General features: G+C 39.6%; 3 protein-coding genes across 7 annotated transcripts; all 3 read left to right on the top strand.

The window, feature by feature from the left end:
• Positions 1-1,386: 1,386 nt before the first annotated feature.
• dnai4 (dynein axonemal intermediate chain 4) lies at positions 1,387-9,511 on the top strand. 3 transcript variants are annotated; one of them, XM_063903504.1, is made up of 17 exons: positions 1,387-1,613; positions 1,752-1,929; positions 2,950-3,113; positions 3,344-3,459; positions 3,998-4,154; positions 4,233-4,372; positions 4,766-4,921; positions 5,040-5,225; positions 5,354-5,508; positions 5,710-5,796; positions 6,320-6,471; positions 6,571-6,731; positions 7,243-7,361; positions 7,468-7,566; positions 8,355-8,581; positions 8,689-8,836; positions 9,144-9,511. In XM_063903504.1, the coding sequence occupies exons 1-17, from the start codon at positions 1,576-1,578 to the stop codon at positions 9,186-9,188; spliced, it is 2,328 nt and encodes a 775-aa protein (XP_063759574.1). In that variant the 5' UTR covers positions 1,387-1,575; the 3' UTR covers positions 9,189-9,511. The 3 variants fall into 3 exon arrangements, with proteins under 3 accessions (XP_063759574.1, XP_063759591.1, XP_063759582.1); XM_063903521.1 differs by lacking the exons at positions 1,387-1,613; positions 1,752-1,929 and adding exons at positions 2,221-2,523; positions 2,634-2,727 and having other exon boundaries at positions 9,144-9,509; XM_063903512.1 differs by lacking the exons at positions 1,387-1,613; positions 1,752-1,929 and adding an exon at positions 2,221-2,727 and having other exon boundaries at positions 9,144-9,508.
• Positions 9,512-13,113: 3,602 nt separating this feature from the next.
• On the top strand, positions 13,114-19,271 carry snx22 (sorting nexin 22). The gene is made up of 7 exons (XM_063903578.1): positions 13,114-13,431; positions 15,742-15,825; positions 16,161-16,265; positions 17,206-17,300; positions 17,854-17,886; positions 18,295-18,362; positions 18,466-19,271. The coding sequence occupies exons 1-7, from the start codon at positions 13,345-13,347 to the stop codon at positions 18,576-18,578; spliced, it is 585 nt and encodes a 194-aa protein (XP_063759648.1). The 5' UTR covers positions 13,114-13,344; the 3' UTR covers positions 18,579-19,271.
• Positions 19,272-20,737: 1,466 nt separating this feature from the next.
• On the top strand, positions 20,738-27,363 carry adpgk (ADP-dependent glucokinase). Of its 3 annotated transcripts, none has more exons than XM_063903547.1 (8): positions 20,738-20,891; positions 21,923-22,171; positions 22,881-23,106; positions 23,192-23,254; positions 24,294-24,414; positions 24,498-24,694; positions 25,089-25,187; positions 25,319-27,363. In XM_063903547.1, exons 2-8 carry the CDS (start codon positions 21,954-21,956, stop codon positions 25,877-25,879), a joined length of 1,485 nt encoding a protein of 494 aa, XP_063759617.1. In that variant the 5' UTR covers positions 20,738-20,891; positions 21,923-21,953; the 3' UTR covers positions 25,880-27,363. The 3 variants fall into 3 exon arrangements, with proteins under 3 accessions (XP_063759617.1, XP_063759603.1, XP_063759610.1); XM_063903533.1 differs by having other exon boundaries at positions 25,316-27,363; XM_063903540.1 differs by having other exon boundaries at positions 20,740-20,891; positions 21,926-22,171; positions 25,316-27,363.
• The last annotated feature ends 115 nt before the right edge of the window (positions 27,364-27,478 follow it).

Below are 27,478 nucleotides of genomic sequence, written 5' to 3'. Positions count from 1 at the left end.
CAGAATTTCTAGGTTTATTGACTATGCATTTTTTTAATATATAGAGAGATTCAAAACATTACTATTGACAATAAGTTATACAATATTGTTGCTAAAACAACTATTGTTAATGTAATGTAATAGTGAATAGTGGATTGAATTAATACATATTACATCAAAACATAGAAATTATGAAATGGTGTTTTCAGACTTTTCTTGATTTTATTTAAGAACTTATATTTATATATTTGTGTGGACCCCGGGAAAACGTACTACTTTGTCGAAGCTGATAATGATCCAAATAAGTAATAATAAAATACTGTACTTAAGTACAATTCTGAAGTGGCCTACATGTCACATCATTACATTTCAGAGGGAAATATTTTACATTTTACTAAGGTAGTTTAAATAATAATTTGAGTTACTAAAATTATTTTCAGCTGTGTAAAGTATGTTTATAGTCAAGTATCTGAAACACAGGCAGCAGTAGCTGTTGCAGATGTAGCAAATTAACTTAAAGCAATAGCAGTAGTTCAGTACAGGTAAATTGCAGTAGTCTATAGCTGTTGTATCTCACTCTTTTAATGCCACCTAGTGGAGAAATGGGCTGCATGCAATAATCCTCAATCTGCTTTAGCCATAAACCATGCATTAACAAGAATTTTATGTCAGGCCAGTTTTAGAATCATATTATTTTCCTGGGGTATAATTAATGATGCATTCATTTATATCCTATATTACCAGCAATGGCTCAGTCAGTAGGGGCTTGGACTGGGAATCGTAGGGTCGCCGGTTCAAGTCCCCAAACAGACTTGAAAATATGGAAGGTGGACTGCTACTTGGAGAGGTCCCAGTTCAACTCCTAGGTCCTTGAGGTCCTAGGCACCGGACACCTCCAATCCCCCCCTCCCCATTGCTCCCCGGGCAAGCTGCCCACTGCTCCTAGTACTAGGATGGGTTAAATGCAGAGGACAAAATTCACTCTCAATTGTGTGCTCTGCCGTGTGCATGTATGTGACTAATAAAGAGGGTTTCATCCTCCGATTCTATTCTATCTTCCTGTACATTTACAGTTAGTAAAGCTAGCTATTAAATAAATGTATGAGAGTAGAATAGTAAAAAAGTAGTCAAAGCATAAAACTGGAAATACTCAGATAAAGTACAAGAACTTTAATTCTGAATGTCAAATACAGCACTTCAGTAAAGTATTTTAGGTGTTGAAATGTTCTTAATATAGCATTTCCGTTGCAGTGAGCATGCGCATGTGGGCGGAAGTTATGATTGTTATGATCGACTGTAATAAACAAAGGTGCTCATTTTAACGCTCCAGAAATTCCTGATTGTATGTAACTCAAAGTCAGTTTCAGATTAAAGAAAACATTGCTGTTAAGTAAAAACAGACGTGATAAAAACAACCTGTATGAAGCCAACCGCAATCTCACTGACCAACTGACAGTGCAGCAGTGTCTTCATGTCTCCATAGCAACATAAAGCAAAGGGAGATTGGCCGTTCAGGTTAAAACAGAGCGAAATAAGCTAGCCTTTAAAGTTAGTAAAAGAGACAGACGCGTTTTCACACTAACTCAAAGACGTACTATGGAAACAAAAAAGAAAAGTAATCTCTTGCCCAACGCGTAAGTTCACAGGTGTTTGTTTTTATGCTAGCTTGTTAAAACTCTTACGTTAAACACTTAGCATTTCGCTACATTTGCTAAGCTAATGGTGGTGCTTATGCTAACCTGATATGTTGACGTGTTAAAACTTTCCCACAGATCTTCACGGGCAATGCCTAAGTCAGTCTCAGGACTTCATCCAGTCAGCCAAGGCTCAAGACACATGCTGAGCTTCACTGGTTCACACAGCCGAAGAAGTTCCATCATGGCCGGTGGGAGCAACAGGAAACACAGGACCCTGGATAAGAGCACCGAGCAAGCCCCCAAGAGAGTAAAGGTGAGATAACTAAACAGGACAGATACATTGATTAAATTATCATTTCCTGTCACAATGGTAAAATAGCATTTGGTAGTGGCCTCCTCTTTTTTTTAGTTTTAATTATATTAACAGTTGTAGTTGTAATGTACACTGCAAGGCCAAAAAAAGGTCACCACCTGGATCTAACTAAGCAAATAGGTAAGAGCCTCCCATTGGATAATTACTGCATGGGTGATTATGTTTCAGCTGGCAACAAGTTATTTAACCCTAACTGATGCAGTGAGTAGCTTCTCTTTTGTTAAACAGTCATGTCGAAAGACATATCCTGTGGTTGTGGATAAGCTGTTAATCTGTTTCAGAAGGGTACAAGTATTGGCATGCATCAAGCAGAGAAAACATCTAAGGAGATTGCTGAAACTACTAAAATCGGGTTAAGAACTGTCCAACGCATTATTAAAAACTGGAAGGACAGTGGGGAAACATCATCTTTGAGGAAGGAATGTGGTCGGAAAGAAATCTTGAATGATCGTGATCGGCAATCACTTAAACGTTTGGTGAAATCAAATGGTAGAAAAACAACAGTAGAACCCACGGCTATGTTTAATAGTGAAAGTAAGAGCATTTGCATACAAACAATGCGAAGGGAACTCAAGGGATTGGGACTAAACAGCTGTGTAGCTTTTCAGTGAGGCTATTCAGAAACAATGGCTTCAATTTGCTAGGGAGCATAAAGATTTGACTCTGGAGCAATGGAAGAAGGTCATGTGGTCTGACGAGTCCAGATTTACCCTGTTCCAGAGTGATGGGCGCATCAGGGTAAGAAGAGAGGCGACTGAAGTGATGCACCCATCATGCCTAGTGCCTACTGTATAAGCCTGTGGGGGGCAGTGCTATGATCTGGGGTTGCTGCAGTTGGTCTGGTCTAGGTTCAGCAACGTTATGTGCCAGGCAGTGTATTTCCCAGCAATTGTAACATAATGCCACATTTTACGATGATAGAGTAAACCATAACAGATTCTGGCTGTGGTTCCTTTGCAGGTGTTGGACGACGATGGCACGGACGTCACTCCTCAGCCAATGAATGGAGCAGAGCAAGCAGACGTGAAGTCCAAACCAGACAAAATCGTCCTGGATGAAATATTTTCCAGCTCAGGATCAAACCAATTTAAATCCACCTCAAGCTTCAGTGTGCATGCTTTAAGGTAACATGTGTGGGAAGTTAAATGAGAGTGGAGGCTGTGCAACATATTTGTTTATGGTACAACTTTATCAAAAATTGTATGTACAGATGTATTGATAAAGGGGAAAGTAATGGCGGGGGAAGTAATCATTTCACAATAGCTTTATCATTTAAATCTGTTTCGCACTTTAATGTTTTTCTGGTTTAGCTTATTATAGCCCTATATCTTTGAACATAGACTTTGTTTTACAGCTCAACTTGGAGTAGCACCCTCCCTTCTAGCCAGTCTACCTTAGCGTCACTGACTAGGGAGACTGAGGATTGTTATTCTAAACGGGACATACCAATAAACCTTCCAGCTACAAGCGGTAAGTATTCTCTTTTAAAGGCATTGTAGATGGATAGCATTGCTGCCTTTCTGTTTGTAAACACACAGAATTCAAAGTGTGATGCTAACAATAAAAAGGCGGAGTATTAGAGGAATAATAAAAAAAATTGCCATCGTTTCACAGCGGCTACTTCCTAAAACAAATTTAAACACACCTACAGTTCTGCATAACCCTGTGCATCTGTTCTGGGTTATTTTTAAATGTGTCTTGATATTGTTTTTGAGGAAAAAGCTGCTTAATATACCTTGAAAATACAGTCATTGTGTTAGGTATTATCCTCATGATTTTTATATTCTCCATTATTTACAATGGCCTTTAACATGTGTAGTATGATCAGTTGCTCACATCACAGTAGTAAAATGTTATACTGTATAATAAAATATTGAAAACAGTAAAGGATTCAACTTAACCTTCAACATAGTGAAGGAATTACATTTGTCCTGCAAGTAGTCTTTTGTGGTCTTTTATACATGTATTTTTAGCATTTATATTTCTCTTCTCTATCATTCCCTGCCAGATGTGCCAAGGAAAGGAGAACATGTCAAACACACTGTGACAGAGGAGATGTTGGATGAGGAAGTTTACATCTACCTCTCTGAGTCAGAAACCATTTCCCTGCTGGAAATACCCAGCACCTTTATGTCCGAGGATGCTGAGGATGCAGAAGCTATTAAGTGAGTGCATTATGTGGAACTCTTTAACTAGCGTTCTTTGGTTGTTACAAGCGGTTGATTTTCACCTTGTTCTCACAGAGAAAAAAACACTCAGTATGCTGAGCTCTGCAGAAACCGAATGGGCAACGATAAGTATGTGGAACGATCAATGCAGACATCCAATGGAACAGCAAAAAAGAAACGGATCCAGACTGAGAAGATTGTGATGGTGGATGAAGGTCAGGCCGAATTATCCTCTTTGCGTTTTTGCATATTGCTTATTTTCTTAATACTGGAAGACTTATTCAGTATCATCAAATGGGCAATGGTCAATTTATAATTTCTAACCTTTAGATTACAATGTAGCTCAAATATGTTGTCTGACAATGAAACCTTAACAAGTATTGAACACATGTCAATCTGGCAATATGGCACTGGTTCAAAAAAAAGAATTTGTCAGATTGGCGCAGTTGACATTCAGCGTCAGACTTTTGCATCACAGTTAATAAAGCTTTAGCTACAGTTTCTAGATAAAACTCATATCTTTGTAGGTTTGAAGGAGTTTATAGTGTTCAGTTTTTTTTTAAATCAGCCCAGAAAATCAGCTAGTTAATATTCTCTTATGTCCACAGGCACCATGGCTTCTAACTGGGACATCTATGACTCTTTCTGCGTCCGAAATGAAACCCAAAAAAGTGAAAATGCCGACAAAACAGAGACAGCTGGGAACACCATCAAAGGTCAAGAGAAGAGATCAGAGAGGAGCAGCAGCAGCACCGTCTGCACAGGTTTGTCTTTCGTTCCAGCAAATGCTTGGGACTGACAGGTCATATAATGAATACATTACTAATGTTAATTAGACTAGTTTTGGATTAACAATCATTTCCCCCTACTTCATTTCCTCAGGCAGCACAATTAGCTCCGCGTTGGAATTGGAAATGCCTGAGAACAGTTCAAACACAGAGGCTGACTTACAGCTGATCCTGTTGTCAGAGTCGTTCCAAAACAGCCTATTGGTGATGGAGAGGAGCGTCGTGACCAACATCTTTCAACCCAAATTGGCTGCTTACAAAAAGCTGCCCATATTACAAGGTGAACACAAGTTGTTTTTGTTTTCATAAATTGCATTCAAGAGGCAGGACAGGAATCTGATCCTTTGTCCTTTCTGTTTCTCGTGAGTGTATTTGAATAAATACTGTATACACTGTTTGTTGTGTTAGACCCTGACCGCACAGTGAAGCCTGGGATAGAGGAGCAGAGCAAGGAGGATGAGGCGAGCTCTTCATCTCCAACTCTTGAGCGTCTCTGGGCTTTCAGCTGTGAGCTCACCAGAGGAAACAACATCACCTGCATGGCCTGGCACAAGGACAACCTGGTAACACTGAACAAAGACCTTGTCATCTTAAGTTTTTCCTGTGTCTTACCTTCACTCTGCATGGTCAACAATTGAGACACTTTTTAATAATGGTAGTATAGCTACAGTTTGCACTTTAGTACACATGTGTTTAAACTGTGGAGACATTTCTGGTAAGTCTAAAGCCAAGTCTCACACCTAAATCTGTGTTTACCCTGTCAGGATATTCTGGCAGTGGGATACGGTGACTGCGACCTCGAGACAAAGAAGCCAGGTCTGATCTGCTGCTGGTCCCTCAAAAACCCCACGGTATGGTTATCATTTCTTTTGCCCTTTTACCCAACATTCTTCAGAGCCTTATCTCAACCTGTAGTTGAATTTATATAATATAATTTGAGCATTGATGGATTATTGAAACGGCCTACCGGGCACAGACACAGAGGCTCAAAGGGCCAGCAGCCCCCCCCCCCCGGTCTTCACCTGTACATTTTAATTTAAAGAGACACTAAAAAACGTTGCAGACACAATAACAGCTGCAAATAAATCACAAACAAACTCATTGTGACTATGAAAAGGGGACAAAACAACCACAAAAAGACTCAAAATGAGTGCAAAGAGACACAAAGCAACAAAAGAGGCACAAGATGACCGTATAGAGATACAAACCTACAAATAGATAAGTAATCGCTACAAAAAGAGGCTTAACAATGATAAAGTCTGCTTGTTTTACTCCCACAGTATATAGAACAAGTAGTGGGGCCTGTTGCATGTCCCATTGTCTCATAATATGCCCAGGACATTGAGCTATATAACTGAATGTCCTCCTGTGCAGTGGCCGGAGCGAGTCTTCCACTGTAAGAGCTGCGTGACGTCCCTGGATTTCTCAGCCAATAACCCCGCTCAGCTGGCTGTGGGGATGTTGGACGGCACTTTAGCCATCTACAGTGTCCAGAGGTGGAACACCACATTTATCACCGACAGCAGGTAAGAAACGGAGGGACAAAAACACTATTACCGTACACAAAAGCAACAATGACTATTGGACCCTTTTTCTTTAGCATCCCTTATATTTCTGTTCTATAGTGCATGTGACAAAAAGCACCTGCATCCAGTGTGGCAGGTAAGCTGGACCAAACAGGAGATGGCGCTGTCAGGCGAGGACAGGGTGGAGGCGCTTGTTGCTGTGTCGGCAGATGGAAGGGTTACCAAGTGGCTCCTCTCCAGCAGTGGCCTTGACTGCATAGGTACTGTAGTCTGCAGCTGGTTAAAGGTTTGAAACACACTTGAGTAAACAGAGTAGGTGCAGATGTAAACGGGACATTGTTCCATAATGACAAATCTGTCAAAGGTAGAAAAACAAACAAGGATATGAATTATATCAGTTGACCTTACTTTATATTAAATCCCATCCAACAAGGGATGTTGGCACACTATGTTAACCATTTTGGAACTTCAAAGCAGATGGCAAGACAAAAATCACTATCTTTAGTTTTATAACAGTTAATATACAAACAATACACTGTGAGAAAGATCTCATAAATAGTTTACAGGTTAAAGGGGCTTATTAGGGCTGCACAGTTTATCTAAATGTTATCACTAAAGCAACATCCAATGGTAAAATGTGTTGGAATATCTAAATGAAGTATTGTTGGGCTGCAGAGAACAATATTCTACTAAAGAAATCATGGTTTTGTATAGATTTTCTTAAAAGAATATATATATTTTATATAATGTTTTTCAAACCTGTGTTCTTAGACCTGATGAAGCTCAAGAAGAGTCAGACGTTGAAGAAGAAACCCGTGGAAAACAAGAAGAAGTCAGAACCCATTGTTTCAGCGATGACTCCTGGTCTCTGTGTGGACTTCCATCCAAAAGTAAGTTGGTGCTGTCTTCCCCAGACACACAGCCAATTCAATTCAATTCAACACTATCTTTTTTTCGGGTTGTCACACATTTCTGTGGTTTGCACTTGTCCTGCAGGACTCCAGTATCTACTTGGCCGGCACATCGGAGTGCCTCATCCACAAATGCTCCGTCTCCAACAGCCAGAACGTCCTCGGCACGTACAAAAGACACTTCGTAAGTCCAAAATAGTGCAGGAGACATAATGATGCAAATGCAGGAAGAAGTTTGTTAAGACTAAGATAGAATACAATAGAATATGAATAAATTAGGGGTGGGGGAAATAATCGATACAGCATAGTATCGCAATGCTTTGCTTGCCGATATTGTATCATTACATGGACGCCAAGTATCGGTATTTTATTATATGAACTATTATATATTATATCATATTTTTACATTTTCCTCCTTTTTTCAGAAATTCTTGGAATTGAGATTTTTTTCATAAAATCTCAGAATTGTGACTTTTTCTTACAGAGAAACTGCTGCACACAGAAGATGCGTTCAGAAATAGAACATTATTTACATTAAATCTGGATGCACTAAAAACCTACGTACAGTCTCTGCTGCACAGTACTGAGTTTAGTTCAAGTGGATGAGAGGCAGCTTTGTGTACACATGTGGGGACTGCTGATACTGAGCTGACATAAATAACAGCAACCTGGTATTTATTCTGTTTTACTGCTGGTTTCTTTGTTACATTAGGGGTGGGGGAAATAATCGATACAGAAATGCGCCGTATCGCAATATTTAGCATATCGTAGAATTGCTATACTATGGTATCGTGCGGACCCTGGTGATTCCCACCGCTAAAATAAATACTGTGTACTCTAATAATGTATAAATACTGTATATGGATGTAGGTGACTTCAGTGACTTCAGTAATGCTGCCTGCTTCACATTTACTACAAATAGCTACTGGTAGTTTCAGTTTATTCCCTCATTAAATCTTGTGTCTCCCTCAGTGCCCTGTGAACCACGTTGAATGGTCTCCTTTCAGTCCCGATGTGTTCCTCAGCTGCTCCTCTGATTGGAGCATCCAGCTGTGGAAGCAGGACTGCTCCAACCCGGTGATGAGCTTCAAATCCACCCAGCGGACCGTATACACCGTCAGGTGGTCCCCAAACTCCTCCACGGTATTTGCAGCCATTAACGGACAGCAGGTGGAGATCTGGGACTTGAATATAAACATGTGAGTCAGACTGACAGATAATCTGAGAGCTCCTATGTGATGCTTTTATCTGATTTGAAACATGAGCCAGACATAATCCTGTGTCCACTAAATACATTTCTTTTTAGCATGCTCCCAAGCGTCGTGCACCATGCTGCAGCTGGGGTGACGTCCCTGCTGTTTGCCTCAGGGACAGACTGTGTGTTGGTGGGGGACATTGATGGAGAAGTGACCGTCTACCAGCTAAAGAACCTCAGTATGGGAAAAGACAAGCAGGTAAATCAGAGGTGGCCTGAGTTACATGTAGCCCTAAAGCTCTTCTACACAAGGCAGTTACAGGAAGGATGCGGGATGATTATTGAGAAAGACAATACAAGTGATTTAGTTTTTAGATTACTTTTAAGAGTGCTAGAATTCAAAGAATACCTGATAAATCTTTGGGTTTAGAGTGACACAGATCTGATTCAAGATAGCCACTTCTACCGCATTTAAAAATGTATATACATATGAGTGATGAGAGGATTAAATCACAGTAGTGTGCATTTAATACACTACAAAATATCTTGCTTGCTTTTTCTTTCAGGTGGAAAGTTTGGATGACATCATTCGCTTCGTGGTTTCCAGGTAGCTTTTAGAAAGTGCAGCTTTTGCAGTGACTGCAATGTAAAAGTTCAATACATTTGATTTATTATGAAACAGGTGTGGTATACTAATGCTCTTTCGTTAGTTTCATTATCAAAAGATTTGTAAATTGAAGGAAAATGTAAAAAATATATAAAATAACTGTTTAGTTGTATATTTATTCAGTGTCATTTATATCTTTACACAAATACACACAAATGCAAAGTATAAATACAATAAAATGCAATTTCAGCTGGAATAAAATAAAGTGTTTTCGAAAAAGTACTGCAAGAGCTCTTCAGACATATTTCAGGGATTCATTAAGTGGTCCAATCAAATTGTAATAATTAAGAAGTGAAATCTAACCCTCTTGTTCTTGTTGGTGGGCAGACTTCAAGAAGGTGCAGCACTTATTTACGGTGGTAATAACAAGATGAATTTAGATGGAATAATGTAAACAGTTGTTTTGTACACCAAAAGGAAGTGGCTTTAGGTTGGCTTGGGATCTAAACACTTGATCTTCTCAATCTGTGATGATGACAAACTAATGGAACTTATTTTAAGATCTAGAGAGACCGCTAGTGGCAGATCACACTCATGGATTTTAAAAACAAGGTAGATTTTATTCTGAAATGCATTGCATCAGTGAGAGGTGTGCATCCTATGCTCTTCTATTTGAAGCAATGTCCCTTTTCCCTTATGTGATCAGAAATTCATATTTATACATTATTTACAGTCATTATTTAATCGAATTGTTCAGCAGGAGTAGTTTATTTGCAACAAGTCATTTTTTTTATCAGTAAACATCACCGTTCACGTGCAAAGCTCAAGAATGCGACCTCTAACGCAGTTATTCTGGATGACAGTGCTCTCTTTCATTCACTCACTGGCTCGGACAAATTGCATCACGCTCCCCGGACCAACTGGCATGTCTATAAATGACAAACTGCCGCGCGTGAAGTTGTGCAGACTTGCCTCAACATGAGTTTCAGGAGGGGGGGGATTCAAATGCCAAAACACGTGTGGAATAGTTGACTCTGGTCCTGCTCATTTATAATATTTTTCTGTTTTCAGATATCAAGTTATCTGATTCACACACTGTTGTTTCACCAGGTTTATTATATAAGTAGATCACTCACTCCTACCGACTGTCACAGGATACATTTGGTTGCAAAATGATTAACAAGATTCAGACTTTACCCTGTTTGCTTTTTTGCAGGTATGGTCGTTCTGCCTCACTGGCACTCTCCCACTACTTGAAAATTACTCAACCATTGTTTGCACCTGAGCTTTTCCCTAGTATGACTACTCAAAAAGTCCCAGATGACTGCAGTTTAGGGGTGAGACTGACAGTGAGAGTTAAAGTCATGGATTTACTTTTTGAAGAGATAGATAACATGCTCACATCTGTCCTGTAAATATAAAGATACAGCCCGTTAGCTTAGCATACAGCTGGGAAACAGCTAAAAAAAAACTGTGTTTCAACAGTTTCCAGTCTGTATGCTAGGCTAAGCTAACCGTCCCCTGGCTGTTTAATACACAGATATGAGGGTGGCACCAACTCTTGGCCAAGAGAATGAGTCCATTTCCCAAAATCTTGAAGTATCCTTTAAATTAAGTTTGTTTTAACCTGATTTAACTAATGTGACCTCAAGACATTTCTTTAAAAAGGTGCACAATACTGAAGATAATGGAAACCTCGCATCATAAATCTTTTATAGCGTGTAAAAAACCCTTTAAACACTCATTTAATCAACAAATATAGCACGCACAAAGCTAAAAACAAGGTAGCACAACTCAATATTGCCATTACACTGCACTTTTTGTCGAGGCCAGTGTCTTTAAATCAAATCTAAAAGAGAAAAACACTTAAAACGAATTGGAATATGTTCAAAAGTTATGCTCACGGTTTAAAAAGTCTAACTCGCAGCTACAAAACAGACTAACTTCCTTCTTAATGTGTACCTCCTGTTTCTGCTGACTGAGGGTTTGTCACAGTGCGTGTTCACCAGCACTGCAAGGTTTCTCATGAGTCGTAGTAAAACACGCTGATGACGAAAATCTCTGTTATATTTTTACCCAGGCGGTGTGATGCATGAGTAAAGGGTCACACATCGTCACAGAGAGCTGCTGAAGTAAGCTGTTCTGTCTGTTTAAAACAGTGAGCAACAACGGGGATAGGAAAATATAAATCCCATGATGACCGCTCAGACAGCACGTGGAAAATGAGATGCACATGCTATTTAAAGTCAGAGAGGGAAAATAACAACTGATGGATATGACATCTTGGACTGAGCTGAATTAAAGATTATAATCTGTAAATAAGTAAAAATAGGAGCACACTACAGAACAATTAAACCACATCTACAATGAACAACATCAAGAATGGATTGGATTTGTAAGAAAGGAAATGTAGACATCTTTAACTAGAGTAACTACTATTCAAAATTACTTTGCCGTAGATTTAGTTCAAATGCACTTATTGATATCTGCTATGCTATGTTACAATGTGCTGCCTTATTTCCTCTCCAAGCAAAGTTTGGATTTCAAGCGAGAGGATGTGAGTATTAAGTCTGAAGTCCTGTGTTGTGGGTCTGGGTTTACATCCCTTTTTATATCCAATGAGTTCTTCTTGTTTTGGTTTGTGTCTTATGCTCAGTGGGAAGTGAATCTGGATTTGAAAGGGAAATATGACATTGCTGCTTTCTGAAGGCTGTGTTTGGAGCTTTGTCTACAGTTTACACACCTCTGATACCGCTGTTAATAGTGTTATATAAATTACACTAAACAGGAATTGGGAGTGACAGAAAGTCTTTCATCAAAATGGTGCAAAAGGCATCTGTGCATGTTATTTAACCATCTTTTTTTTCCACTGTTTTCTGAGACAATGTACTCGCTTTGCTATCCATTTCTGTATCAGCAGATACGTGAGATAGATCATCGGCAGTCGATTGTGTATCTTTTCTGCAGGAACTCTCTTAAAGATAAGGATTGTCACCTGACCTGACCTGGGATCTGGTGTTTCCTCTTTGAATTCTCCTCATAAACTTCCACTGTACACAATGTCAAAGTACATCTGCTTTTTCTTATGTTCGCTTCTCTATGCTCAAGTGGCCAAATGGTATCAAAAGAATCTTATTGTGCAGTTGAATCACAAGACAGAAATTATAGACATTTATTCAAGTAGTGTTTTCAAATGTGATTCTCCATTGGTGGTTTTATATCATCCAAGTTGTGAAAACTGTATTATCAGTATCAAACATACTCTAGTACCAAAAGTAGTAGTACTTGTCATGCCTTATGGCCCATTTTAGAATAATATAAATAAAAAAGCTACTGCATTATGATTATTGATGCATTCATGTGTTCATCACAGCTGGAAAAGGGTGGAGCTAATTCTACTTTATAAAATGGGTCTCTTAACCTCTATATGTCAATATGTTGATTTATAAGTTGTGTTGGATAACAATCTGAATCCGTAAGGTAACTAGAGCTGTGAAATAAATGTAGCAGTACAATATTAGCTTCTAAAATGTAGTCGATTAGAATCATAACGTAGCAGCTAAGGTACAAAAGTGGAGTATAATAAATACTGTCATTTTCAACTACAAATAGCAATATGTGTTTGTTTAATTCTGAGAGGTTTATCTGTAGTTGGACGTACAACAATATTAGCTTCTAAAAGGTAGTCTATTTGAAATATAAAGTAGTGTGAAGTTAAAATACTCAGGTACGGTGTAGCCTACACTGACCAAGTACCTCAAGCTTGTACACATTTATGAAATGATACCAGTGACTGAAAGTTGAATTTGAGCACTGCTTTGACACCCACTGAACGACACAGTAAACTCCAGTCCTGTCTTTTGTCCAGTTTCAGTAAACTTCCCTTTTTGTATTTCACACAGCAGCAGCAGCAGCAGCCAGCATGGACTCTGCTCCCAAATGTCGGACTGCACCTTTAACGTCCCTGAACGCACCGTGTGGTTGTGCTCGTCCAATTAGTGTGTAGGTGGAGCACAGGAAGAAAACTGGAGAGCGACACTACACACACAGAGGCAGACGGACCGTCTGAGAGATTATCTGTTCTGTTCCTGACGCGGAAAACCCGAGTCGAGTTACCTTTGAGTTGCAGGAGATTACCCGCAGACTTGCTATAAAGTCCGATGGTTTGGCAGGAGGAATTCCCGATGATTGAGGTATCGATCCCCTCCATGGAGAGGGAAGAGGACGAGGCGGGGAAATCCAGAAAGGTGAGTTGACTTTTACCTTGATTTCGCTTTTTTTCAGCAGCGTCCGAAACGTTTTATGCCACCATGGTCCCTTTCTGCCACCATGGTCCCTTTCTGCGGTGTTGCAGTAGCTTAACGCTTGTTTTTAGTTTGGTATCAAAGGTGAAGTGCGACACCAGGTGAGCCAGGTGTTGCAGGAAGAGTGAGAGCGAGGTCAGATTTCCTTCCGATTTCTCCCAGAGGTGCAACACACACACACACATACACACACACACACACACACACACACACACACACACACACACACACACACACACACACACAACTCCTTAAATAATCAAAGTTATCATCAGACATTATGTATTAACCAGGGACATTTAGGCATCGTTACAGCCAAGAGCGAGTACAGGTAAAAGACACACATAATATGAAAATACAGCATATAAAAGAAAGAGGCACGTTATAATAATACAATTCAAATCCAAAAAGTACAGATCCATATTAAAAACACCAAATAAAAACAAGTAAAAAGTTGTGCATTTGAATGTTGCCTTCAAAGACAGTGGTGAAAAAGTAAGTATCTATTTTCTCAATTACTGTACTTACTGTAAGTACCATTTTGGGCTTACTTTGTATTTCTACTTTAAAATATTGTTCTTTCTACTCCAAAAGGATTTGGTTACTTAAAGTTACAAGGTTAATGTTGTGTTAGTATAGATGGATTCAACTTGGTTAATTAAAATGACCATTAATTAATATACATTTTTCTGCATAAGAGTGATTTTGTTTTTGGTACTTTGAGTACATTTTTATAACAATACTGAAATACTTAATAATGGAAAAATATTTCAACACTCAATTTAAAAAAAAGAGTACCTCAACACCATTTACTGTTACAATAAATACCACACTCTATAAATTGTAATCAAAATGTACATCAAATATCAAAGTAAAAGTACTCACTATGCACAATGTGTTGTTCTTATAGTATTACCAGTACCAGTAAGTAAGCTGCAATTGGTTGATCATTTTAACTGTTTCATAAAGTTTTTGGTAGGTGAATTTATAACAAATCATCACATTTTATTATGTCATCATTTGTTTTGTGTATGCAATCTTAAACCCCAAAAGAGCTAACAAGTACAATATGTTCCTCTGACATATTGTGTACGAGTAACACATTACGCGAGAACACTAGAACAGCGCTTTTCTACTTTCCGTACTTTAAAACCTTATTTTGTTCCTTTTTCAAACAGTTAATACTGCAGGAAGCTGTGACATTATACTCCTGCATGTTCCCATCCCTTGCTGAACACACACACACACACACACACACACACACACACACACACACACACACACACACACACACACACACACACACACACTACCAGACATTGGGAACCAGAGGCTTGGGTGTATCCAGTGGTAAACTCATCAAGGCTGTTTTATTGAAGTCCTCTGTGATGCTAGTTTACTGGCACTATAATAAACTCAAACTCAGGGAGCTGAAGTGACATCGTTAACAAAAACTGCCACCACGATATGAAGGTGGAACAAATTGCATTCACACATACATTTCAAAATAGTGGGCAAACAATGACACTGGCCTGGGGAATGTGCTGCAGTGTGCTGAACTGACCTCTGTTCAGTTTTATAATGTCACACTCAAGACGTCCGACTCGTCTTCTTTATGTTTACATTACCGTAAAGGAAGAAGTAACTCCACAAGGACGTCCTGCAGTTTGTTCAACACTTAAGCATTCGAGTTCTCCCCAGCGCTCTTTTTATTATTTCTTATTTGCTGATGTTTGATTTCCCTCTAATGTATTCTTCTGTTGGAGAGGACAGCATGAACTATTCCTGTGGTTTACACTTTATTTTGCTGCAAGAAGAGTTTAGATGAACGCTAACATTCAGATGATAATCAGGAGAGTTTTATGTTAAAGAATGGTTGGAATATTTCCGCCGTGTTCTCATGCAGCTATGATCTCTCCTTGATGAGTGTTTTTCTTTTAGGTTTGTTTGCATAACTTTTTAAAAACTAATTGTATCACTCAGGTTTTGTCTTTAGAAGTTTATAAAGAAATGGATTTGTTTCCAGATGAATAGGATTAATAGTAGTTTACATCTTAGCCTACATACAGTACAGTGTACTTGTGTTGTATTGAAAGTGGAAACAAATCCTTAATGAAGCTCTGTGCCTCCTCCTGGTGGAGAAACGATGATGTTGTTTTGTGATTCACACGTCTACCGTTTCTGCTTTAAACAGAATGAACCGTCCTAAACGACAGATTGTAAATAAAGCCTCCTTGTGTTTTTTGTTTGCAGCTTTTCCGAGTTGAGGTCTTGTTCAACGGGAGGAAACATTTCGTGCTCAGAAGGAGCAGCGAATTCCAGACTCTGCACAGAAAAGTAAGTCGCTTTATTCACATGTTTTTGAACCACTGTTCCCTTTAGCTGGTGTTGCATATCATGCTATTTGATTATGTGTTATTTGTAACAGATAGATAGGAGGCTTAGGAAGCTTCACTGTGGTCTCTTGCCTGTATACAAAAATATGTATTGTTGTTTAAAACAAGTTGAACAAGAAGATGAGAAATTGTGCTTCTTGTGGTCAAAATCCATTCATTTTAACCTCAATATCATTAGTACATATTAATTCCAGCCATTCCTGCGTAGTGTGCCATCATGTCCTGTTTATCACAGTTTATTTGAAGGTTTAAGTTGTACGTTGTCGTTCCTTGCAGCTCAGGAAGATCATCCACACTCCAGATCTCCCGAGCAAGAGGAACCCCCATCTGAGGACCAAACCTCTGGAGCAGAGGAGGCAGGAGCTGGAAGATTACATCCAGGTAACACCAGGTGTTCCAGCAGTCAGGGGGACTGCTTCAGCAACTCGTAGAAATCAGCCGCCAGTATCATTTAACAGCAGTCTCTGTCCTGCTGTAGTGCCCTTGTGCAGGGATCTCTTCATCGATAACACTGATTTCTTGTAAGCAAGTGACAATTTAACTTTCGTATTAAACTCTTTTGCAAAACAGAAGTTAAAGGGCTTTATAGGAATAAGGAAAAGCTGAAGGATAGAGATAATATGAACCAGAAGAAACATAATTAAACCAGTAGAAATCTGAATACAACCTCATGGTAAAAGTAATACAGCTAAGAAGAATGAAAAGATGCCTGTTGAGGATTTTAAAGATTCTTCTCTGAGACTTCGAAAGCGGTTGTTGAAGAGTTGATTGGCAACAATAGAGAAACTACAATCACCTTTATTTTTCAGCTTTAGACAACCAAAAATCCTAAAGCCCTCTCTTTAAATATAAATAGTCCCTTCTATTTTGTATTCTCTTTGCTGCTATGACTGCTTTTATTACCGTTTTCATTTATTTGTTTCTATTTCAAAATGCATAGAGCCTGCGAAATGTCCTTGTGCAAGAGTGTAATGACATCAAAGATCTTCTGATTCTGAGTTTCAGTAGTCAGAGGTAATGTAGAAAAACTGGTCTGAAAGAAAGTTAAAAAAAAACTAGTGTAAAGTGTGATCTACATTTTGTTCTAGTTCAAGCATTTTTTAATCTGATTTGAACCGTAGATTATTAACACTGAGATCAAACGTGAAATGTACTAAAGCACCTCCGAATATTCAAATGTGCCACCGGATTAATTCATCATATTGCTGTTTATATTATGCAATGTCACTCTGCCAAGGCAATGTGTCAAAAGAGTGTAGCTTCACCAAACAAACATTTACAAATGAGTCTTTATAAGTCGTATTGCTCTCCGTTGCTGCAGGACATCATCTACCAAAACGACGACGTGCCGCAAGTGCTGCTGGACTTCCTCAATCTGAAACACTTCCACACTGGGATGAAGGTCAGCAGCATGGAGTAAGTCCTCTGTCCTCTCGCTGCACGCAGGACCGTCTGACGCGTTGCTTTATTTAGCTCCTCTATTTTGGGATTGGGGGCGATGCAGCAACATAAAACAACTTTAGAGAGATTTTTCACTCTGGTGTGGAGAGCATCAATGACTCTGTACTATCATGTGAGAGAAGATGGGGAAGACACAAACAGAAATATTAAGTAAACTGTTTAACATCCTGAGATTGAGATTTTGTTTCTACTGCACGTATAAGTGTATGTATATAATTTAAAAACAAATGATGTAGAATAAAACAGACTGTAAGTGGGAGGGTGGGATTATTATACTCTTTTATAAGGGGCTGTGAGGGTTGTGGGTTCGATCCCAGCCCGTGTGCAGTCAACATGTCGATGTACGCTTGGGCAAGATACTGAACCTTGAGTTACTCCCGATGGCCAACGGTGTGTAGATGTGTGTGAATGTTAGCTTTCCTAGAGCAAGTGTTACTTCTCTGCATGAATGGGGTGTGAATAACCTGTATCTTCCTCTAAATCTCGAAATGATGTGCTCTAATTTCAGATCACTTGACGAATTGGACAGACAGGGTTACGGGTAAGATTACTTTTTTAGTACTTGCTCTAAAGCCTCCCCAAATCGACCCAATCGGGACAAGTAAGATATACAAAACAGAAGTAACTACTGCATCTTTTTGAACCTTTTATTAACCCTGTTATCTGGCACATTGGAGAAGTTGAATGTGAAACAAGAGGAAAACAAATCTGCCGTCTAGTGGCCATGGTACAAAAGGAGAATACTGAGTTTTCATGTGTTTAAAAAATCTGGATACGCATTAATTTCGGCATAAAAGCGTTATTGGTATCAGGAACAGATCTACTTGAGGCACATTCAACAATAAAAGAAATGGTGCACATAACACAACATGGTGCTCTGACACGCACAACTATTTCTGTGACTAATTTCTCATGACTAATCAATCATATTTAACTTGTGTTTCCTCAGTTACCCGTTATCAAATCAGCGAGTGTTTGGATTCTTTAAGGATCCTTATCTCTCTGAACGCACATCAGGTACGATAGACGTGGATAGAAGTGTGTGTTTTGTTGTTGGCATTAAAAACCTCTGTAACGGTCTTCCCGCAGTATAAACCCTGAGCTCTGTCTTGTGTCGCAGATCTTCCAGATGTTGTTGCGGACGGAGTTCTGCAGGGTTTTTATACTCGGGACGTCCGAGTCAGCTTCACCTCCCCCGTCCTCACCGAGCCCGACACCCCAGCACTTCTATAGACGCCTGAAATGAAAGCTTCATGTTAGGTTTAGTGTTTTAAAATAGCAGACAATACAGTTAAATACACAATGCTAGAAAGAAGGACAACTAAAAAGCCATGGTGCATGATACAGAAGAATAACAGCCTGGAATGGGTCACATCCTTTTGTCTGAAATCAGCGGCTCCAGTGGGATTCAAACCCAAACTTTCCGTCATTTTATCTGTAGTTTTTTTCAAAACAAATGTTGCCTTTTGAGATTACTAAAGTGAACTCATTACCCCAAAATGAATCTTGAAATGAGTCACTCAGTTTGTTTTTATTCAGTTTAATAAGCACACAAACAGTTTAAATGAAGATGTGGCAGGGAAAGGAGGCCCCAGGCTGACTGGCTTTTATTCATTCAAGCCATACTGTAGCTTAGTTTAAATTACTGAATTAATTGAGGAGAAGTGTAGAACATTACTTGAAATCCAGGCGGCAGATAGAGGTATTTTTATATGTTGTTTTGTATAGATGTTTAAAACTTTTTGTAGTAACTTGAATTCTTTGAACCTAGTTTTATCTTCAAGTGTTGGGTCAATCACAATGAGCCTTTGATGCCTCTGCTACTGAAGCAATGTTTTAGTGTCAACACATGTTTGTGGAGTTATTTGTACTTTTGTATGAGGTTGTTTGTATTGAAATTATAATTAAAAAATTAGACACATCTCACCCTGTCTCTCTATTTGAACCTCTACTTTTTTGAATTTCCAACTATTTCTTCAAAATGATAACTTGTTTCCTTAAAGATCTGACTTTTTTTTCTAACTTCTGACTTTCTTTCTAAATGTCGACTTTTAAATATGGCAGATTATTTAAAGAACCTTTCAAAATGTCCCACAATTTTTCTCATTATTCTAACTCCTTCATGTGGCCCTAATCATCTTCTTTTAGAAATTGGTGAAAATTACGAAATGATAAAGGGCTTATTCGTGTGGAATAGATGCCCTTTTACTAAATCATTTCTCTATGGAATTACATATTAATGATTAAATAAGTGACAATCAGAGTTCGAGGAAAAATAGATTTCCCAGAGGTCCGTGCAAGTTAAAGCCAGTAAGAGGAAAAGCATTGCAAAGGGAATCTCTCACGTTACATAACCAAAACAGTTTGACCTTCTGCAAAGAAATTCACATTCATGTCGGATCATTTCACTCAGAAGGAAGCTGACCTGCAGTTTTTGAACACAGCGAGACAGAAAACACATATCTGGCTGGAGTTGTATTCCAAACACTTGTTGCAATGTCTTTTATATTGCTTGAAATGACAAGTAATTGTAAGTTATGTATAATCATCCTTCAGGATATCAACTAAATGCAAAAGAAGACAAAAAAATATGGAATTTGTTGTAAATTTCAAGTTATTTTTGCTTAGAAAAACCCCAAGTCTTTTTAGTGACACAGAACGATTAAAAAATAAGGTACATTTTTTGCTTTAAGAAACTATGTCGAATAGTGAATGATGATTTCAGTTTGTGGTGTTTTAGATTTATTGCAGCAGGAGGGAGTAAAAGGTGTCAATTTTCAGCTGCCTCACCTAACCCTGGAGGCAAATAGTTGACAAGCAGCAACACGCAGCTCGAACAGAACAATAACTTAGTTTTGCCCAAGGCACGAAGGAGGGGCTTTAGATCTTTAATCATGTTATTTAGTTTTTGTTTGCTTTCCCAGGAATCCTGTTTGGTTAGATTAAAGATCTGATTGGACCGGTTTACTCGATTACTCGGTTTAATTGATTAAAGAACACTTCTGGATTTTCTTTTTGATATTCTGTCTCTCACTGTTAAAATAAACCTACCATTAAAAGTATAGACTGTTCATATTTTTGCAAGTCAATCGGCAGGGGATCAAATACTTATTTCCTTCACTGTAGGCCTATATATATATTTCCTGCCAGAATCCAACTGTTTACTGATATTAATAAAAGTGATGTGTAGTTGCTTCTTCTACATTTTAACAACATATACAATTGATATAAAACCCCCAAACTCTCAAGTCAAAGATCTTTGTCTGATATTATGTACAGTTAAAAAAAAGTTGTCCTTTTTTTTATGGTTTGTACTTTACTTCACCATCTGTGTTCCTCACACTCTGTACTGTGGATGTACCCTGCTGCCGCGCATGCGCAGAGCGTCAGGCGGAAGCTGTTGTCAGTCATTGCTCCTTCACGGACCTCTTCAGTTACTGTCGCTGCACCGGCGGAATCTGCACATTAAACCCTGTTTATGTGACTCACCAGGACACAGTATCCTCTCCCCGGGCAACTGAACTTGAAGCCTGCACAACATTATCGGTACGTGGCGCTAACAACTGCGAAGCTACTTCTATTCTTAACTGGAAAGCTGTTATTAAAGCTGAGGTGTGTGCAGAGAAAAGTATTTCGCCTCTACTCTCAATTAGAATGCATGCTAAGCCTAGCTTTAGGCTAATTGCTACTGACAGATTAGCTTTGATTAAGTGAAGCTAAAGACTCTGTGCTGCTGCTGCTGCTGCTGCTGCTAGCATGTGAGCTAACACAAATTATGTTCACGTTAGCAGTAACTTTACCCCTGCATGCTGTAGTACCGTAAAGTACATACTGCACAGTTAACTCGTATTTTAAAGGGCAGTGCCACTTAACGAATAACATTAGTATTAGTGTGGTTAAAGTACTCCTTCTGGGTATTAACGAAGAAGTATCCACATCCTTTACTTGGGTAGAAGTATAAATATCACTGTGTGTACTAATACTACATTCCAATAGTAACATTAGCAAAATGTACTTAAGTTTTCAGAAGTGAGAGAACTTGTTGTGCAGAATTGGTCCTTTCATTATGTCATGTCTTGTAGAATATTAATATTATATGAAATACATATTAGCAGTGGTTATAGGTAATTATTAAGGACTCAAGTAGTGATTTATTTTTTCATTTTGCATATTGAGTAGTTTAAATATGGTGTTTTAAATGTATACTTTTGTTTGCTTCAACCTAAATAAGTAGTTTTACTTGTGGCAGGATATTTCGACACTAAATTTAATTGTAAAAGCCTGTAATTCAACTACTATTGTTAATACATGTTTTGCTGAGTCGTATCAAAAAATATTATATACACATTTTTTTTCACCTTAATTATTGCAAGCGACTCAAAATCTATCATTGTTAAAATGTTTTGTTTCACACACATGAGTTGGATTATTTTTGTACTTTTTTAATTATTATTATTTATTTATTATTATGTTACTTTATGTCTTTGAACACTGCATATCCATTAGTAGCTCTAAAGTCCTTAACAGATAGCAAGAACAAATTGGACAGAGTGGTGACAGATTGTGTTGTGTTGCAGCAGTGTGTGTGTGTGTGTGTGTGTGAGCATCATGTGGAGGAAAGCTTCAGCAGTGGCCCTGCTGTCGTTGGCTGTCGGGTATTTCTACTACGGCGGCCCGGAGCTGCCGGACCAGATCCTGCAGTACATAAGCCTGCCGAACGTCCAGACATCCCCGGAGAGCCAGAAGAGCCTGGAGCAGGTGATCTCTGCCGCCTGGGAGACTCTGATCACTCTGCCCACCCGGCAGTGGCGCAAAGTGGCCGTAGGGTGAGTAACGGGGGGGAACTGTGGGTGATATCAACATTTGGTGAGAACATTATGCTGGCTAACATAATTAAGATTTACCATATTGTCCCATTTACTGTCAACATATGATTTAAACAAAAGAGAAACTACGTTTAGTGGCAGGTCACTAAACCTTTGTCTGCCAAATGTGTTTGCCACTTCCACAATTAGTGTAGAGCTCTTGAGAGTTGTATAAGTGTGTATCTGTAGCTGTAAATATTTTGTGAAAGCAGCAAAGTCCAACACCAACGGGGTTCATTACATGAAGGATTTAAATACAATCTTTGAAATTTGATTTTAAAGTTTTTAAATTTAGATTTTCCAAATGATTGTCGTCTTTAATTGGATATAAACACTCCTAAGACGCATCAATAAAGTACATTTTTAAATGTACCTGAAGAAAATAGAGGTATTTTAGTTTGAAGCACACACGATTATATGTTTTAAATACATTTGACACACAATAAGAAGCTAACACTTAATGCAGGGTTCCTGTGTCTTTAAAACAAGTTGACCTGTTTACATTTTTAATAATTTGTCTGTTTTTGCACAAAATCCACTGACCAGCTTTATTCTAGGCCTTTAACAGCTGCTCAATCCACCAATTTTGGCAATATAGTCCAACACGTCCTCAGAGGTTCATTTAGTTTTAACGATCATATAATACTGTCCTTCTTCCTCTCTCGTTTAGGGTGAATGCCTGTGTGGATGTGGTGGTCTCAGGCGTGGGGCTGTTGCAGGCTCTGGCTGTGGATCCTGGCTCCGGCCTGAACCACGAGGTGTTGCACTCCAAAGAGGACCTGAAAGAAGCTTTTATCCATTACATGGAGCGCGGAGCTGCAGCCGAGCGCTTCTTCAGCGACAGCGAGGTGTTTCAGAGGATCGCACGAGCAGCAGCAGAGTACCCCGGAGCCAAGGCAAGGATAACTTACTCCACAAAGTTTTTCTTGTTGTTTTATAAAGTTTAAATTGATCTCCTGATAACCTTTTGTCTTCCTGCAGTTGTATGTGGGAGGGAACGCTGCCCTCATTGGTCAGAAGCTCGCCTCCTACCCTGATCTCCTGGTACAGTAGCATAAACTTCTGTTGTAAACTATTTTTCTTATGCTACATTAAAAAAAATTGTAGACCAGCTTCGAAATATACACTGCCCTGCCAGAAAAAAGGTCATAAGCCTGTGGGGGCAGTGCTATGACTGGGGTTGCTGCAGTGGGTCTGGTCTAGGTTCAGCACGTATGTGCCCAAAGAAAGAGGTCAGCTTACTACCTGAACTGAATGACCCGGTTATTCCATCAATGGATTTTTTCTTCCCTGATGGCACGGGCATGCTCCAAGATGACAATGCCAGGATCCATCGGGCTCAAATTGTGAAGAGTGGTTCAGGGAGCATGAGACATCATTTTCACACATGGATCGGCCCCCACAGAGTCCAGATCTGAACCCAATTGTGAATCTTTGGGATGTGCTGGAGAAGACTTTGCGCAGTGGTCCGAATCTCCCGTCATCAATACAAGATCTTGGCGAAAAATTAATGCAAGACAGAAATAAATGTTGTGACGTTGCAGAGGCTCGTGGAAACGATGCCACAGCGAATGCGTGCCGTAATCAAAGCTAACGGCGGTCCAACGAATATTAGAGAGTGTGACCTTTTTTTTGGCCAGGCAGTGTGTGTATCTAAGCTGGTCTTTGAAATCTATTTCAGGTATTTAAATAATGTCATTTACACTATTTTTGTTTTTTTAGTTAGTCAGCATATACATCCTTAATCCACAGCCTCCAAATACAAAAGCAAACAATGCGACTAAATAATACTACAATAATCGTTATTATAATTGGACCATAGATACATTAGGATTTCATGTTTCTACTCATATGGGGCCAGATATCTAAAGGCTTCTTTCCCAGATAAGCATTTACTGCAAGAGGTAAAAGGTCTTAGGTAAAGGAGAGACAACAATTAACATTGAAAACATTGCTACATTTGTGTATTGCAAGAGGAGACATTTTTAAATAATGGAAAGGTTTTTTTGCAGCCCTCCTAACACTGTATTGAAGTGACAACTGAATCCCTCACCTTGAAATGACTGTAAATATTATTTTTTAGGTTTTGTTATGTGGGCCGATCGGTCCTAAACTTCACGAGATGCTGGACGAGCAGATAGTCGTTCCCCCGGGCTCTCTGCAGGAGACAGATGAATATCACCTCATCCTGGAGTATAAAGCAGGTGAAGAGAAGAGCAAGCTGCAGCTCCAGGATTCCTTTAGTCTGTAGAGATGTGTTAATATAAAGGTGGTTTTCTGTCTCAAGGTGAACAGTGGGGTTCAACTCGGGCACCTCAAGCTAACCGCTTCATCTTCTCTCACGATGTGTCCAACGGGGAGATGAGCTCCCTGGAGACGTTCGTGGCGAGTCTGGACGATTTTGAGCCGGAGCTGGTGGTGCTGTCGGGTCTGCACATGATGGAGGGGCAGGGCCGGGAGCTGTGGGAGGAGAGACTCAAGGAGGTCAGAGGCTGAAAACTGTCCTTGAATTGAACAACAGAGCTGATGGGTTTTTTGCATATTTGTCTTATTTTCCTGCAAATCCTATTCACTAATGTCTTTGTTTTTTATGCTTTCCAGTCACAATGTACTGTATAAAGTTTTCATCCTTTGTCATATAAAACATTGACTGTTGATGTCTGGTTATTACATACAGGTTAAGGATTACCCATCTTTACTCTAGCTTATACGGGGGGAAATGAATGAAAGAAATCCGTCATTGAAAAGCTATGATTTGATCAGAAGGTTCTGAAGGCATTTCAAAGTCCACATGCAGCATACACCAACATGCCTTTTTAAAACGTTCCTGCTTTGTTTTAGTTCTCCTTCTGATCTGTTACGTGTTTTCTGTTCTCAGGCTGTGTCCGCCATATCTGAGATTCGCAGAGATATTCCCATCCACCTGGAGCTGGCCAGCATGACGGACAAAGACTACATGAACAGCATCATGCAGGAGGTACATGTCCGGAAACTGTCGTGTTGTATGTCGTGAACTTCCCAGGGAGAATAAGTGTGTTCAAAAGCCACATGTTCCTAAAAAAAGTGATGTATTTTTAATTCAGGTATTTCTCTGTTTCCCGTTAGCAGGTTATGCCCATTGTCAGCTCCATCGGGCTGAACGAGCAGGAGCTGCTCTTCCTCTCTCAGGCCGGAGAGGGGCCTCATGCAGACATGGTAGCCTGGAAAGGTATCCCAGATGTGGGCCGGGTCAGCGACATCCTGCTGTGGATCCTGGAGCAGCACGGCCGCAGCGAGCCATCCTCCGAAGCGGACCTGACTCGCATTCACTTCCACACGCTGGCCTACCACATCATGGCCACCGTAGATGGATACTGGGGGAACCAGGCGGCTGCGGTGATGGCTGGAGCGCGGGTTGCCAGTAGTCAAGCCTGTGGCCTCCAGGCTGTGGACCCCAGCAAGGTGGAGCTGAAAGCCCCGCTGGAGTTTTACAGCTCACACACTGAGCCCCGAGAGCAGCTGTCCCTGAACCCAGCGCAGCCGGTCACGGTGTGGCAGAGGGGAAACGTCACCTTCCACCTGACCGCCGTGCTGGTGTGCAGGCAGCCTCTGAGGACAGTCGGGCTCGGGGATGCCATCTCAGCAGAGGGACTTGTTTACTCCGAGTTAGAGACCCAGCAGCCCTTCTGAGGTTTGCTTCAGTCTGACACTCCTTTAATCTGGAAGTCTGAGAATGTTAGGTCGGAGTTTCTCGGGTTGTTCAGGCTTCTGTCTCCTGAACCAGTGTCTTCCTGTCCGGAGCTCAACTGAGTTTAGGATGTGATCGATGGTGATAGATTGAAATCCTGCCTGATGAGTCCTCCAGCCAGCTCTCCTCGGTTCCTCCTCATCGAATCCTCCTGCAGACACAGAAACTGAGAAGTGTCACAGACGTGTCTCGGCCTGCGAGGCGACCTGACTCTATGCACCGGCCATGTTCACAAACTCCAAAGAGTTCTGTTGGCTCACCTAATTTACTCTGACCTGCATATCTTAGGTATGCTGTGCCTTTAGAAAATAAGAGTTTAAGAAGTTATAATAATACCTTATTCATATTCCAGAGCCACTTAGCATCACATCCGCTGCCCTTCTGAGATAAACATATGACATCACACACATATAAACAATTATGTTTGACTGGAAACTGATGAGCGTCTTACTATATCTGGGAGGAAATCTTGATGTTCTGTGTTTCTTCAACTCAATGGGTGACTTATTTACGTGTAATAATGTTTAAAATGTTTAGACATACTTGACATTTTTGTTATTTGTCACTAAAAGATAAATACTAGTTGTTTAAGATGTTAAAGGTTCTAAATTATTTATAGTAACAGTTATTATGATCTCTGTTGCTTAAACACTCCTGATTCATTATCTGTATACATTTTATGATCAATAATGAGATTCTACACTTAGAAATGATATTGTGGTTTATGAAGGGGATCCTTCTTTATGCAGTAAAGCTGAGTTTACAATCGGATGCATCGGATGGTAAAACTAAACGGTTCTGATGGCGATAAAACGCAGATAAAGGTGACATTAAATTCCAAAATGAGCTGTACACCATATGTTATCCTGGTTACTGTACTTCTTTGTTTAATGTTTACTGTGTTTTTTATACACGGTTCTTATTTTCAGTTGTTACCTTCTCTCACTTATAAAATGTGATTATGTAACACAATTGGCTGGGACATCTTAGAGGCTGACCTATTACATGAGCTTCTAGCCTTCGGTACATTATGCTGTTTCTTGGGTTGCTGTTTTTTTAACTTACTTGGGAGCGCCTGCTAAATGTTAGTATACATTGCATAGCGGTAAGAACAATGTTCTTGTATACCTCACATGGCCGCTGAAGGCATGCAATAATGGAGTCTTAATGCAAATGTACAGCGACAAGAAGAAGAATGGCATTTTGTGGAACAGAGATGATTATTTGCACTAGTACGAAGGGGCAGGTGTGCCTGCAGAGGTGAATGTAACCTTTACTCTGAATCCCCCAACCCCTCTTTTATTTCTAGCAAGTACAATCTATCCATCTTAACTCATTTCATAATTTGTGTCTCGTGTTTTTAACAATTGTAACCGTCAAGTTTCATTTTCATGTAGTTTGTCATTAAAATATATATGGAGAGTAATGGCCTCTTTGTGGTGTTGTAGGTTATTGTGTATATCTGTCAATGCCAAGATGAACTTAACAAAAGTGCTGATAAGTTTGTCGCTAAAAGTCCAAGTTCAAACGTTTTGTAAATA

Source organism: Eleginops maclovinus, chromosome 2, assembly GCF_036324505.1.
Source record: "Eleginops maclovinus isolate JMC-PN-2008 ecotype Puerto Natales chromosome 2, JC_Emac_rtc_rv5, whole genome shotgun sequence".
In the NCBI taxonomy this organism is placed as follows: domain Eukaryota; kingdom Metazoa; phylum Chordata; class Actinopteri; order Perciformes; family Eleginopidae; genus Eleginops; species Eleginops maclovinus.
Note: the sequence above shows the minus strand (reverse complement) of the source record. Positions and strands in the feature narration are given on the sequence as shown.

Coding starts and splice junctions, on each gene's coding strand:
- dnai4 (XM_063903504.1), top strand. CDS start 1,576: ATGGAAACAAAAAAGAAAAGTAATCTCTTGCCCAACGC. Junction 4,922..5,039: donor CAGCAGCACCGTCTGCACAG/GTTTGTCTTTCG, acceptor TCATTTCCTCAG/GCAGCACAATTAGCTCCGCG. Junction 7,362..7,467: donor GTGTGGACTTCCATCCAAAA/GTAAGTTGGTGC, acceptor CTTGTCCTGCAG/GACTCCAGTATCTACTTGGC.
- snx22 (XM_063903578.1), top strand. CDS start 13,345: ATGGTTTGGCAGGAGGAATTCCCGATGATTGAGGTATCGATCCCCTCC. Junction 15,826..16,160: donor TCCAGACTCTGCACAGAAAA/GTAAGTCGCTTT, acceptor CGTTCCTTGCAG/CTCAGGAAGATCATCCACAC. Junction 18,363..18,465: donor TCTCTCTGAACGCACATCAG/GTACGATAGACG, acceptor CTTGTGTCGCAG/ATCTTCCAGATGTTGTTGCG.
- adpgk (XM_063903533.1), top strand. CDS start 21,954: ATGTGGAGGAAAGCTTCAGCAGTGGCCCTGCTGTCGTTGGCTGTCGGG. Junction 23,255..24,293: donor CCTCCTACCCTGATCTCCTG/GTACAGTAGCAT, acceptor ATTATTTTTTAG/GTTTTGTTATGTGGGCCGAT. Junction 25,188..25,315: donor TGAACAGCATCATGCAGGAG/GTACATGTCCGG, acceptor GTTTCCCGTTAG/CAGGTTATGCCCATTGTCAG.